Below are 14973 nucleotides of genomic sequence, written 5' to 3' on the forward strand. Positions count from 1 at the left end.
GCAAATTTCGGCCCTCCCGGTGTTTTGGACTCCAACTCCCACAATTCCTAACAGCCTACCGGCTGTTAGGAATTGTGGGAGTTGGAGTCCAAAACACCGGGAGGGCCCAAGTTTGCCCATACTTGCTTTATAAGATCTGTAATTTCCCATAAATTCCCAGTTGATGTTATCAAATGCTTTCTCAGCATCGAGAAATAACATCGGACGAGATTGGCTTGTAATTTTTCACATGTTTCAGATCTCAATCCTGTTTTGGGATATGTGGGGAGCGGAGAGGGTCCTCTCATGCACCCAAAGGGGAGGGGAAGCCCCGGGCCCAGAAGTCCAAGCTCTTGGATCCGTCTAATGGGATCAAGCAGGCAAACCAATTAGGCCAAAGGGATTGGCGGGCGATCCGCTTTGATCTGCAAAGCGCTGGAGACACAGGGAGGAAAAGGAGGTGGGCTTTTTATTTATTACAATATTTATATCCCGCCCTACTCACCCAATAGGAGATTCAGGGCGGCTTGCAATAAAAACACATATATAAAATCGTACAATACATTGCGAATCAATTAAAAAGTTATCAAATTACATCAGACATTCATAAAAGTTGTAATGGCGAAAATCTAAAACTGATAAGAAATGTGTTTAAAGATGTTTTGATTTTTTGTTTACTGTCTGATTATATACAACATATGTTTAAGATACAGTAAAGTCTCACTTACCCAACATAAAGTAAGTAAGTAAGTACAGTAGAGTCTCACTAATTCAAGCTAAACGGGCCGGCAGAAGCTTGGATAAGCGAATATCTTGGAATATAAGGACTGATCAAGGAAAAGCCTATTAAACATCAAATTAGGTTATGATTTTACAAATTAAGCACCAAAACTTCATGTTATACAACAAATTTGACAGAAAAAGTAGTTCAATACGCAGTAATGTTATGTTGTAATTACTGTATTTACGAATTTAGCACCAAAATATCACGATATATTGGAAACATTGACTACAAAAATGGCTTGGATTATCCAGAGGCTTGGATAAGCGAGGCTTGGATTAGCGAGACTCTACTGTAAAAGTTTATTTGTATACCACCCTCTCTCCCGAAAGGGACTCAGGGCGGTTTCCAATATAAAATCAGCATAAAACATCTATATATATAAAAGAGTGATGGCATCACGGCGACCCACAAAACAACAAAACTACAGCCCCCCCAACCTCAAAATTTGACGACACAACCCAACATCCACGCCTCTAGGTTGATACAACAAAAAGAAAAGAAAAATAAAGTCCTAATTAGAGGGAGAGAAATAATTGTTTTTATCCAATGGCTGCCAGTTAGAAGGCTAAGCTCCTCCAACTTGGTCTCCTAGCAACCCAATAAAAATAATAAAAAACACTAAAAATTAATACAATAAAATACTATAATAACAAAAAATATCTAAAAATAATACAAGAAAATAATAAAATATAATAAATAAAAATATAACTTACAATAAAATTAATAAAAAATTGCAAATAACGTCAAATAAAAATTACACAACAATTTTTAACCAATACCACCACCACTTTGCCACAGCAACGCGTGGCCGGGCACAGCTAGTTGTACAATAAAAGACTGAAACTAAAAGACTAAACGGGCCGGCAGAACGTTGGATAAGCGAATATGTTGGATAATAAGGAGGGATTAAAGAAAAGCCTATTAAACATCAAATTAGGTTATGATTTTACAAATTAAGCACCAAAACATCATGTTATACAACAAATTTGACAGAAAAAGTAGTTCAGTACACAGTAATGCTACGTAGTAATTACTGTATTTACGAATTTAGCACCAAAAAATCACGATGTATTGAAAACATTGACTACAAAAATGTGTTGGATAATCCAGAACGTTGGATAAGCAAGTGTTGGATAAGTGAGACTCTACTGTATTGTAAAATGAGGAAAATGTAAACTTATACATTTTGATTGATAAATTAAGTAAAAAATATTTTTTAAAAAACTTATAAAATACAGATGGCATGTTCAAGTAGTACCTATTGATCTACTCACATTGGCATGTTTTCGAACTGCTAGGTTGGCAGAAGCTGGAGCTAACAGCGGGAGCTCGCTCCGCTCCCCGGATTTGAACCTGGGACCTTTCGGTCTGCAAGTTCAGCAGCTCAGCGCTTTAACACACTGAACCACCGGAGGCTCTTGAGAAAATAAAAGGTAAAGGTTTCCCCGACATTAAGTCCAGTCATGTCTGACTCTGGGGGTTGGTGCTCATCTCCATTTCTAAGCCGAAGAGCCGGCGTTGTCCGTAGACACCTCCAAAGTCATGTGGCCATAGGCATGACTGCATGGAGTGCCATTACCTTCCCGCCGGAGCAGTACCTATTGATCTACTCACACTTTGGGGGTTGGTGCTCATCTCCATTTCTAAGCCGAAGAGCCGGCATTGTCCGTAGACACCTCCAAAGTCATGTGGCCATAGGCATGACTGCATGGAGTGCCGTCACCTTCCTGCCGGAGCAGTACCTATTGATCTACTCACACTCTGGGGGTTGGTGCTCATCTCCATTTCTAAGCCGAAGAACCAGCGTTGTCCGTAGACACCTCCAAAGTCATGTGGCCATAGGCATGACTGCATGGAGCACCATTACCTTCCCGCCGGAACGGTACCTATTGATCTACTCACACTGGCATGTTTTCGAACTGCTAGGTTGGCAGAAGCTGGAGCTAACAGTGGGAGCTCGCTCCGCTCCCCGGGTTTGAACCTGGGACCTTTCGGTCTGCAAGTTCAGCACTGAGCCACTGGAGGCTCTTGAGAAAATAAACTCCCCAAAAATCTGTTTTCCAGAGCAGAAAAAATAAACAAAGTGGTTTGCCTTTTGCTCTGCAAGACCTTTGCCCTAATAAGGTGGGCCCACCTGAAGCCCATGCCTCCCTCGCCCGAAACCTGGCTCACTGGCAAAAGTCCTGCAAACTCCCTCCTTCTGGTTGCCAGTTCTTTGCAGGATCTGTTTATCCATGACCCCCCCAAGCCCCTTCTCCTCACCTGGAGAGAGCAAGGCGGGCTGCCCACTCTGCGGCCACAGCTCTCCATGGCCTCCCGCCTGGACCGGACCGTCTTCAGCTTCTCCTGCAGAAAAGAAGTGCATCAGGTCCCACACCTGGGAGACCCCTCCCCGCCCACCTCCTTCCTCTCTGGGGCCCCTTCCCCAACCCTTGGCTCCCAGCCTTTGCTTCCAGCCAAGCCCTGGATGCGCTGCTGCTGCTGCTGCTGATGCGCAGGCGTGGAATGTGCGCTGCTGCCTCCGGCTGTGTTTCTTGGGGCTTGAAGAAGGGATCACGCTGGATTTGGGATTACAAAGAGCCTCCCCGCCCCCATCCCCACATCTGCTCACCTCCAGATTACATGCGCTGGGGAAGAGGGGAAGATCCCCGAATGCGGTTGTGGGTGTGCAAAGCATGGAGGTGGGCACACAAAGAGCGGCACTGCGCTCACAGCCTCTCTCAGCCCTCCGGCCCTGGTGCTTCTCCCCTATTCAGCTCTGTGCTGCCTCCCACTGATACCCAACCCTAGCTCCATATCACCATCATCGCCTCCATCCCAAGAGGACAGACGGGTGGTTGAGAAGCTGGGCACCAAAATACTCCTTCCTCTGCGCATGGCACCCTTTCGTCTCACATGGGCACAGAACACAAGGGCGGACCAGAGGCAGAACGACGAGGCTAGAACATGCATGGGTAGACTTCGGCCCTCCAAGTGTTTTGGAAATCTGCAATTCCTAACAGCCTCAGGCCCCTTCCTTTCCCCCTTTAGCCCCTTTGTGAATATTTTTGTGAATACTTTCATGAATATGATTGCAAATATTTTCATGAATAATTTCGGATAATATTTTTTGTGAATATTTTCATAAAATATTATTGTTAATAAAAAGGTAAAGGTCTCCCCTGACGTTAAGTCCAGTCATGTCTGACTCTGGGGGTTGGTGCTCATCTCCATTTCTAAGCCGAAGAGCCGGCGTTGTCCGTAGACATCTCCAAGGTCATGTGGCCGGCATGGCTGCATGGAGCGCCGTTACCTTCCCGCCGGAGCGGTACCTATTGATCTACTCACATTGTCCGTAGACACCTCCAAGGTCTTGTGGCCACTGGCATGACTGCATGGAGCGGTACCTATTGATCTACTCACATTGGCATGTTTTCGAACTGCTAGGTTGGCAGGAGCTGGAGCTAACTGCGGGAGCTCACGCCACTCCCGGGGTTTGAACCTGGCACCTTTCAGTCTCCAGCTCAGTGCTTTAACGCACTTTGCCACCGGGGCTCCTGTTAATATATTTTTACAAATATTGTTGCAATTATTTTGTGAATATTTACATGATTATTTCTGCCAACATTTCCATGATTAGTTTTGTGAATAATTTCATGATTAGTTTAGTGAACATTTTTATAAATATTTTTTGTGAAGATTTTCACGATTCCTTGTGAATAGTTTTAGTGAGCAATTATATAAATATTTTCTCTTTTTTTCTGGGTCAGGAGCGACTTGAGAAACTGCGAGCTGCTTCTGGTGTGAGACAATTGGCTGCCTGCAAGGACGTTGCCCAGGGGACATTGCCCGGATGTTTTTACCATCCTTGTGGGAAGCTTTTCTCATGTCTGTGCATGGAGCTGGAGCTGATAGTGGGAGCTCACTCATGCTCTCCCCAGGCTGGATTAGAACTGGCAACCTTCAGGTCAGCAACCCAACCTTCAACTCGTCAGTGCTGCACCAACGATTATTACGGTTAAGGTTAGGGAGGGCTGAGGTTTGCCCATGCCTGGGCGAGAATGTGCTCTGGACAGCACAGTGCTGCTCTTTGTGTGCCCAGCTCCATCCTCAATGCTTCACATACTCTTTGCAGAGAGAAAAAGCAGGGTATAAATGCACATAATTTTCTTTTTTGTGTCAGGAGCGACTTGAGAAACTGCAACTCTACGAATCTACGATTCTAAGTCATTTCATAACAACAAGAACAACAACATCAACAAGAACAGCCTCACTCAGCAGAGGAACCCCTTCCTTGCGTTCCCCTTGGGCACTCTCTGCCCCGTGGGTGGGTTAACGACAGACGGACGGACGGCCATCCGGACAAGCGGGCTCTGTTCTGGGCGCGGGAGGGGGAGCGCCCCACCTCGCCAGCCACAAGGCCGCCTTTCTTCTCTGTCCCTCCGGCCGGAGAAAGAGCCGCTTGTCTGTGGCAGGGAGGTTGGGAGAGGGAGAGAGAGGGAGAGGCCGGGCAGCCAACGCCAGTGGGTCAGCTCTCTCTCCGGCCCTGTGCTTTGGGGGATTTGGGGGGAAACTGTCCTCAGCTTCCCCGGGGCTGCTGGGCTTGGGAACTGTGGGGGCGGCAGAAGAGTGTCCGGCGGCGGCCCAGCCCCAACTGGGCCCATCCCAGGCCGCCCACAGCAGCTGGACTCTCCATCGGAGACTCTGACGCAGGAAGGAGGCCAAAGGACGGGCCCAGGAAAGCCACAAACACCCCAGTGTGGACCTTCCAAATGCTTCAAGCATCCCGTCCCCATCATCATCTATATATATAAAAATATAATTTTGAATAATAATAATAATAATAATTAGAACATGCACTGGCAGAATATGTAAAGCAAAGTGAAGAACCTGCTTTGATTGAAGTCCAAAATCAGAAACTCCTCAAAACACAGCAGACAAAGAATCAGTACAAGAAAACCGCACTACAAACTAGAGCTGGCAGCTGGCACAACAAAACATAGCATGGAAAGTTCCTTGACAAAATTGAAGGAAAAGCTGATAAGGAGAAGACCTGGCTCTGGCTCACGAATGGGACCCTGAAGAAGGAGACAGAAGGCCTGATCCTTGCAGCCCAGGAGCAAGACATCAGGACAAAGGCCATTAATAATAATAATAATAATAATAATAATAATAATAATAATAATAGAAGACCTGGCTCTGGCTCACGAATGGGACCCTGAAGAAGGAAGGAGACAGAAGGCCTGATCCTTGCAGCCCAGGAGCAAGACATCAGGACAAAGGCAATTAATAATAATAATAATAATAATAATAATAATAATAATAATAATAGAAGACCGGACTCTGGCTCACGAATGGGACCCTGAAGAAGGAGACAGAAGGCCTGATCCTTGCAGCCCAGGAGCAAGACATCAGGACAAAGGCAGTTAATAATAATAATAATAATAATAATAATAATAATAATAATAATAGAAGACCTGGCTCTGGCTCACGAATGGGACCCTGAAGAAGGAGACAGAAGGCCTGATCCTTGCAGCCCAGGAGCAAGACATCAGGACAAAGGCAGTTAATAATAATAATAATAATAATAATAATAATAATAATAATAATAATAGAAGACCTGGCTCTGGCTCACGAATGGGACCCTGAAGAAGGAGACAGAAGGCCTGATCCTTGCAGCCCAGGAGCAAGACATCAGGACAAAGGCAGTTAATAATAATAATAATAATAATAATAATAATAATAATAATAATAATAGAAGACCTGGCTCTGGCTCACGAATGGGACCCTGAAGAAGGAGACAGAAGGCCTGATCCTTGCAGCCCAGGAGCAAGACATCAGGACAAAGGCAGTTAATAATAATAATAATAATAATAATAATAATAATAGAAGACCTGGCTCTGGCTCACGAATGGGACCCTGAAGAAGGAGACAGAAGGCCTGATCCTTGCAGCCCAGGAGCAAGACATCAGGACAAAGGCAGTTAATAATAATAATAATAATAATAATAATAATAATAATAATAGAAGACCTGGCTCTGGCTCACGAATGGGACCCTGAAGAAGGAGACAGAAGGCCTGATCCTTGCAGCCCAGGAGCAAGACATCAGGACAAAGGCCATTCAGGTCAAGATTGAAAAATCATCTGATCACCGAAAATGCAGACTGTGCAAGGAAACCGACGTAATCAAGGATCATATTTTCAGCTGCTGTAAGAAAATTGCACAGACAGACTACAAACAGAGGCACAACTATGTGGCCCAAAGGATTCATTGGAACTTATGCCTCAAGGACCACCTCCCAGCAGCAAAGAACTGGTGGGATCACAAACCTGCAAAAGTATTGGAAAATGAGCACGCAAAGATACTGTGGGACTTCCGGATCCAGACTGACAAAGTTCTGGAACACAACACACCAGACATCACAGTTGTGGAAAAGAAAAAGGTTTGGATCATTGATGTTGCCATCCCAGGTGACAGTCGCATTGACGAAAAACAACAGGAAAAACTCAGCCGCTCTCAGGACCTCAAGATTGAACTTCAAAGACTCTGGCAGAAACCAGTGCAGGTGGTCCCGGTGGTGATGGGCACACTGGGTGCCGTGCCGAAAGATCTCAGCCAGCATTTGGAAACAATAGACACTGACAAGATCACGATCTGCCAACTGCAAAAGGCCACCCGACTGGGATCTGCACGCATCATCCGAAAATACATCACACAGTCCTAGACACTTGGGAAGTGTTCGACTTGTGATTTTGTGATATGAAATCCAGCATACATAGACAAGACAAGAGTTCTTTCTTTCTCCCACCCTGGAAATCATTCCACACACACACACACACACACACACACACACACACACACACACACACACACACACACATATATATATATATATATATATATATATATATATATATATATATATATATATATAAACCCCACTTGCCTAGTTTCCAACAGACCTCACAACCTCATAGAGGTGGGTGAAACGTCGGGAGAGAATGCTTCTGGAACATGGCCACGCAGCCCGAAAAACTCACAACAACCCAGTGATTCCGGCCATGAAATCCTTCAATTACACATCCATCCCGGAAATCCTTCGCCAACACATCCAAGTTTCCAAGGAAGGAGCTTCCACCAAACTCGGAGGCAGAGAGTTCCACTGCTGAACAGCTCCTAAGGTCGGTCAGGAATTTCTCAATGGAATCTCCTTTCTTTCCTGTCATTTGAACCCATGGCTCCAAGTCCTAGTTTCAAGCCAGTCCCATGAACTTACCAAGGGAAGAAAGGGAGGCCCGGGAGAGGACCGCCTGGTATAGGCTTTGCTTGGGCAAGCTTGGGCCTTCCTTCCAAGAGTTTTGGACTGCAACTCCCACCATTCCTCACAGCCTCAGGCCCTTTCCTTTTCCTCCCCAGCCGCTTAAGCGGCTGGGGAGGAAAAGGAAGGGGCCTGAGGCTGTGAGGAATGGTGGGAGTTGCAGTCCAAAACTCTTGGAAGGCTAAAAATTGGTCTTCCTCCCCTCTGCAGGTGCCTGGCACCCCCTCCCTCCATCCACCCCTCCCTCCCTCTTTCTGGAGTGGAGGACCGCGGGGAGAACTATGCCCGGAATGCCAGGAATGCGCCACGTCCAGGGAGGAGGAAGAAGGAGGGAAGGAAAGAAGGAAGGAAAGAGAGAAGGAGAGAGGAAAAAGGGAAGGAAGGAAGGACAGAAAGGAGGGAGGGAGGGAGGAAGGAAAGAAGGAAGGATGGAGGGATGGAAAGAGAGGGAAGGAAAGAGGGAAGGGAAGGAGTAAAGAAGGAAAGGAAGAAAGGGGGGAGGAAAGAAAGAAGGAGAAAGGGAGGATGGAAGGAAAGAGGGAAAGGAGGAAAGAAGGAGGGAGGGAGGGGGGAGAGAAGAAGGGAAGAAGGAAGGAAAGGAGGAAGGAAGGAAAGGAGGAGGGAAGGAAGGAAGGAAGGAAGGAAGAAAGAGGGGAGGAAGGAAGAAAGAGGGGAGGAAGGAAGGAAGGAAGGAAGGAAGGAAGGAAGGAAGGAAGGAAGGAAGGAAGGAAGGAAGAGAGAGGAGAGGAAGGAAGGAAGGAAGGAAGGAAGGAAGGAAGAAAGAGAGAGGAGAGGAAGGAAGGAAGGAAGGAAGGAAGGAAGGAAGGAAGGAAGGAGGAAAGAGAGAGGAGAGGAAGGAAGGAAGGAAGGAAGGAAGGAAGGAAGGAAGGAAGGAAGGAAGGAAGGAAGGAAGGAGGAAAGAGAGAGGAGAGGAAGGAAGGAAGGAAGGAAGGAAGGAAGGAAGGAAGGAAGGAAGGAAGGAAGGAAGGAAGAAAGAGAGAGGAGAGGAAGGAAGGAAGGAAGGAAGGAAGGAGGAAAGAGAGAGGGGAGGAAGGAAGGAAGGAAGGAAAAAGAAGGGAAGAGGGAAGGAAGGAAAGGAGGGAGGGAAGATAGAAGTAGGGGTGGGAAGGAAAGAATGAGAAGAGAGAAAGAAGGAAAGGAAGAAAGAGAGGAAGGGAAGAAGGAGGGATAGAGGGAAGGAAGGAAAGGAGGGGGGAAGGAAGAGAAGAAGGAAGGAGGGAAAGAAAGAAAGAAAGAAAGAAAGAAAGAAAGAAAGACAGAAAGACAGAAAGACAGAAAGACAGAAAGAAAGAAAGACAGAAAGAAAGAAAGAAAGAAAGAAAGAAAGAAAGAAAGAAAGAAAGAAAGAAAGCAAGCAAGCAAGCAAGCAAGCAAGCAAGCAAGCAAGCAAGCCGCTTTGAGGTGCCAGCCGAGGACGGGGACAGGTGGGGAGGGGAGAGAAGAGAAGGAGGGGGTCTGGCTTGCCCTTCTTCTGGGGGGAAAGACCCCCGCCCCCCGCCCCGCTCCCCCTCCCCGCGCTCCGAGCCCACCTGCCTTCGTTCCGAGCGGCGCCGGGAAGAAGAAGAAGGAGGAGGAGGAGGAGGAGGAAGAGCGGGGCGGAGGAGAGCCGCCCTCCGTTTGGCGAGGCCCGAGGCCAGGCGGAGGAGGAGGAGCCCCGCCCACCGGACAGGCCCCTCCCTCTCCTCGCCCCTCCCTGGAAAAAGCGGACGAGGCTCCGCGGCATTCGGGAAACTCCTTCCCCACCCGGGGATGTGGAAGGAACATAAAACAGGTGTCAAAACCAAACCTTGCGCAATCATTGACTCTCTTGTGCCGGCAGGACTGCTGACCTGAAGGTTGCCAGCTCGAATCCAACCCGGGGAGAGCGCAGATGAGCTCCCTCTGTCAGCTCCAGCTCCCCATGCATGTGGGAACATGAGAGAAACTTCCCACAAGGAGAGCCAAAAAACATCAAAACATCCCGGGAACGTCCTTGCAGACAGCCAATTCTCTCACACCAGAAGCAACATGCAGTTTCCCAAGTCGCTCCTGACACCAAAACACACACACATACACACACACAAACACACACACGCAAAAAAACAAACCAAAACAAAACTTTGAAAGTACAGTAGTCTCACTTACGCAAGCTAAAAAGGCCGGCAGAAGCTTGGATAAGCGAATTTGTTGGATGATTAAGGAAAAGCCTATTACACATCAAATTAGGTGATGATTTTACAAGTTAAGCACCAAAACATGTTATACAATAAATTTGACAGAAAAAGTCATTCAATACGCAGTAATGTTATGTTGTAATTACTGTACTTACGAATTTAGCACCAAAATATCTTGATACTGTATATTGAAAACATTGACTACAAAAATGCCTTGGGCGATATATAAATAAAGTTCATTATTATTATTATTGTATGACACAGCAAACAAGATAGATATGCTGGATTTCGTATCACAAAATCACAAGTCGAACACTTCCCAAGTATCTAGGACTGTGTGATGTATTTTCAGATGATGCACACAGATCCTATTATTATTATTATTATTATTATTATTATTATTATTATTATTATTATTATTATTATTATTATTATTATTATTATATGACACAGCAAACAAAATAGATATGCTGGATTTTGTATTATTATTATTATTAATTATTTTATTATGACACAGCAAACCAGATAGACATGCTGGATTTCGTATCACAAAATCACAAGTCGAACACTTCCCAAGTATCTAGGACTGTGTGATGTATTTTCGGATGATTCGCACAGATCCCAGGAGGGTGGCCTTTTGCAGTTGGCAGATCGTAATTTTGTCAGTGTCTATTGTTTCCAAATGCCGGATGAGATCTTTTAGCACAGCACCCAATGTCAAAAAGTCAATTATATTATTATTATTATTATTATTATTATTATTATTATTATTATTATTATTAGAAAGACAACAAGATGAGTCCACAGCTTAAGCAGCTGAGGGGCAAAAGGAAAGGGCCTGAGGCTGTTAGGAATGGTGGGAGTTGCAGTCCAAAATCCCTGGAGGGTCAAAGTTGGTCCATGCCTGGTCTCAATTGAATTCCCATTCTTCTCTGGTTTGGAAAGGAGTCCCAGGGCCACAGCTGCGTGGCCTTTATTTTGTGACCGCAAAGGAGTGCTGATGGGCTCCAGATGTTGTGACCGGTTGTGGGAAAAACGGGAACGGCTAGCTAGGCCAAGTTTTTGCTAAAAGTTGACTAAACTTTTCCCATGTTTTCATGATTGAACCAATTAGGAAATGACGGTTCCATCTTGTCTCCTGTGCCATCAGTTGGGTGCCAAGAGTGTGATGTGGCAACGAAAAAGGCCAATGTGATCCTATCGGAGTCTCGTACGCCTCGATTCTGCTTTGCTCGGGCCTTGCCTGGAAGAATGAATGGCCTGTCTGGATCAAGGGTCCCAATTCAAGACTGGAGAGGGTCTGTCAATAACAGATGGCTTCAGGACGGTATCTGGGTCAAGGGACGCCGGAGGGCTCGTCTCGGAGTCAGAAGGGCCTCGGGCACAAGGCGACCCAGATGGTCAGCGGTCTGGAAAACACCAAACCCTCCGAGCGGGGGGCAGGAGAGGGGGCTTAGCCTTTGGGGAGGGGGGCACAGAGGAATGATGGGAGTTGCCATCCAAAACACCTGGCGGACCAAGGTTTGCCCATGTCTGGTTGGGGGTGAACTTCAGGCACCTTCTTGGGTAGGTTTTGCCTTCCTTTTGCAGCCTGATGTTTGCAAAAAGGTGCCCCGAGCTGCATTTTATAGAAAGAGAAGCCCAGGCTGTTGAGTCGTTTTATCCATTATCTATTTGCGGCACTTTGCTGTATTTTGTTGGCTGCCCCGAGTCCCTTCAGGGAGATGGTGGTGGGGTAGAAATAAAAATTTATTATTGAATATCTATCCCTAACCCTAACCCTTAAGGAAGGGGCCTGAGGCTGTTAGGAATGGAGGGAGTTGCAGTCCAAACCCCCCGGAGAGCCTGTACCTCTTTAGTGTGGGAGAAGCTGTAGTCATGTCATTGTACTGAGCATGTTCAGACACAAGACTCCATTTTGTTAGCAGTTTGTATCAGACCTCGGTGGAGCGGCTGAGGGGGAAAAGGAAGGGGCCTGAGGCTGTTAGGAATGGTGGGAGTTGGAGTCCAAAGCACCTGAAGAGAGAGCCAAACTTGGCCCAGGTGTCAAAGGTATGACTTTGTGAGTTCTTGGTCGGGCTCGAAGCTGTTAGGAATGGTGGGAGTTGGAGTCCAAACACCTGGAGCGAGAGTCAAAGTTGGCCTAGGTGTCAAAGGGATGACTTCATGAGTTCTTGGTTGGGTCCGAGGCTGTTAGGAATGGTGGGAGTTGGAGTCCAAAACATCTGGAGGGAGAGCCAAAGTTAGCCCAGGTGTCCAAGGGATGACTTTGTGAGTTCTTGGTCGGGCTCGAAGCTGTTAGGAATGGTGGGAGTTGCAGTCCAAAACACCTGGCAGGAGGGCCACAGTTTGCCCAGGTGTCAAAGGGATAACTTCATGAGTTCTTGGTTGGGCTCGAAGCTGTTAGGAATGGTGGGAGTTGGAGTCCAAAACACCTGGAGGGAGAGCCAAAGTTGGCCCAGGTGTCAAAGGGATGACGTCATGAGTTCTTGGTCGGGCCTGAGGCTGTTAGGAATGGTGGGAGTTGGGAGTCCAAACACCTGGAGGGCCCAATTTTGCCCACGCTTGGTCTAATACACCAAAACAGCTCCCTGGGTCCCTTATGTTTATGTAACAGGGACATTTGAGCTTTCGGGATGCAAATGCTGGTAATGTCCAACCAAGAGCATCATGGCAAAGGGACACGGTGTTAGAGGGAACGGCCAGACTTATGGGATCGGACTGTGGGGCTGGCTGGAAGGGCCATCTCTTCCCAGAAGGATCTTCTCTGGGCCAGAACTGGGCAAGTTGCATCTTCACTCTCCGAGCCAAGGAAGCCTGGCCGCTCTCCCGAGCCCAGGCAGGACTCCCGGCCGTTTTCCAGTGGAAATAAATGTGCTCATGCTGCGACCCGTCACCTCGCTATAATGGGACATGACATCACCCAAAGCGGATGTGTTTCCACTGGCCGCTTCCCCTCTCCCTTTCCTTTTGGCTGTCGAAGGGGTCTGGTCAGAGGCTGAAGCATCTCTGGAGGTCCCAGAACTGGAAAAGGAGAGTGCAGGATCTGGCTGCCTAAGAAAAGATGCTGGTGGCTCCTTTCTCTGGATGCTTCCAAAGAGACAGCAAAGCTAGACTGGAGAGGTATACGGGCACCCAGCAGCGCCTTTGAAGACCAACTGGGTCAATTTCCACCTGCATGAGCCTACAATGTGATGCGGCTGCTAAAAAGACCAACGGGATTCTGGCCTGCATCAATAGGGGTATAGTGTCTAGATCCAGGGAAGTCATGCTGCCTTGGTCAGACCACACCTGGAATCACACTGTGTCCAATTCTGGGCATCGCAGTCGAAGGGAGATGTTGACAAGCTGGAAAGCGTCCAGAGGAGGGCAACTAAAATGATCAAAGGTCTGGAGAACAAGCCCTATGAGGAGCGGCTTAAAGAGCTGGGCATGTTCAGCCTGCACAAGAGAAGGCTGAGAGGAGACATGAGAGCCATGTACAAATACGTGAAGGGAAGTCCTAGGGAGGAGGGAGCAAGCTTGCTTTCTGCTGCCCTGCAGACTAGGATGCAAGGGAACAAGGGCTTCAAACGACAGGAGATTCCACCTGAACATCAGGAAGAACTTCCTCACTGTGAGAGAGAGCGGTTCAGCACTGGAACTCTCTCCCCCAGACTGTGGTGGAGGCTCCTTCCTTGGAGGCTTTTAAGCAGAGGCTGGATGGCCATCTGTCGGGTGTGCTTTGAATGCCATTTCCTGCTTCTTGGCAGAATGGGGTTGGACTGGATGGCCCATGAGGTCTCTTCCAACTCTACTATTCTATGCAGTTCAATCCCCTTCCGCAATAGTCCACATCCTGCTACTAAGTCAAGATGCAGCTCCAACTGGAAAGCCCAGGAGGGGATTCCTGCTCAAGCGCAAGGAGACATGTCCAGACTGGAGATCTGTTCCCAGCCTCCGAGTCCATAATACATGGTTTCTCTCAGTCTGGTCTGCAAATGAACGCTGGGCCCTTCTCTTCACCAGAGAGGCTGGGGCTGCTTGGGCACCGAGTGATGCCCATTCCCTGCCTGCCAGCGGAAAGAGAAGCCCGGGCTGTGGTGCAGGCTGGTGAGCAGCCAGCTGAAACAAATCACTCTGAACAAGAGGTCTTGTGTTCGAGGCCAGTTCGGAGCCTGCGTTTGTCTCTGACTTTGTTCTATGTTAAGGCATTGAATATTTGCCTTATATGTGTAGTGTGATCCGTCCTGAGTCCCTTTCGGGGTGAGAAAGAAGGGCGGAATATAAATACTGTAAATAAATACATAAATAAGAGTGTCAGGGCCATGCAAACAGTGGGAAGTGAGGGAACCCCACAACAAGAACGGGAAACTTAATGTTGGTGGGCAGAAAAAGAGATTGAAAGATGGGCTTAAAGCCAACCTTAAAAACTGTGGCAGACACTGAGAACTGGGAAGCCCTGGCCCTTGAGCGCTCTAATTGGAGGTCAGCTGTGACCAGCAGTGCTGCGGAGTTTGAAGAGGCAGGAACGGAGGGAGAAAGGGAGAAACGTGCCAAGAGGAAGGCCCGTCAAGCCAACCCTGACCAGGACCGCCTCGCCTAAGTAAGTATCCTCCAAAACTGAAGCAGGCTAGCTTTGGAGCTGCCTTATATTCACATGCTGGGGAGAGAGTGAAGCTAGCCAGATGGTTTGGTCTGACTTGGGCTAGTGCCTTCTTGATGCCATCTTATAAATAGACCCCTGACCCCCTTCCCC

The 14973-nt window shown here is 47.5% G+C and overlaps 1 protein-coding gene across 6 annotated transcripts in view; it reads right to left on the reverse strand.

Moving 5' to 3' along the window:
* phldb1 (pleckstrin homology like domain family B member 1) overlaps positions 1–9758 on the reverse strand; it is a 47971-nt gene extending 38213 nt beyond the window's left edge. Inside the window, exons 1-2 of one of the 6 annotated variants that reach the window (XM_062961340.1) lie at positions 9616–9758; positions 3026–3109 (exon numbers count right to left, since the gene is read on the reverse strand). In XM_062961340.1, coding sequence (XP_062817410.1) covers positions 3026–3073 — 48 coding nt within the window. In that variant the 5' untranslated portion in view covers positions 3074–3109; positions 9616–9758. Of the gene's footprint in view, positions 1–3025; positions 3110–3193; positions 3317–3374; positions 5837–8019; positions 8125–9611 lie in introns of those variants that run through there. The other 5 variants (XM_062961339.1, XM_062961342.1, XM_062961337.1 and 2 more) reach the window with 5 other exon arrangements.
* Between the last annotated feature and the right edge of the window lie 5215 nt (positions 9759–14973).

The sequence above is a fragment of the Anolis carolinensis genome, unplaced genomic scaffold (genome assembly GCF_035594765.1).
Source record: "Anolis carolinensis isolate JA03-04 unplaced genomic scaffold, rAnoCar3.1.pri scaffold_8, whole genome shotgun sequence".
In the NCBI taxonomy this organism is placed as follows: domain Eukaryota; kingdom Metazoa; phylum Chordata; class Lepidosauria; order Squamata; family Dactyloidae; genus Anolis; species Anolis carolinensis.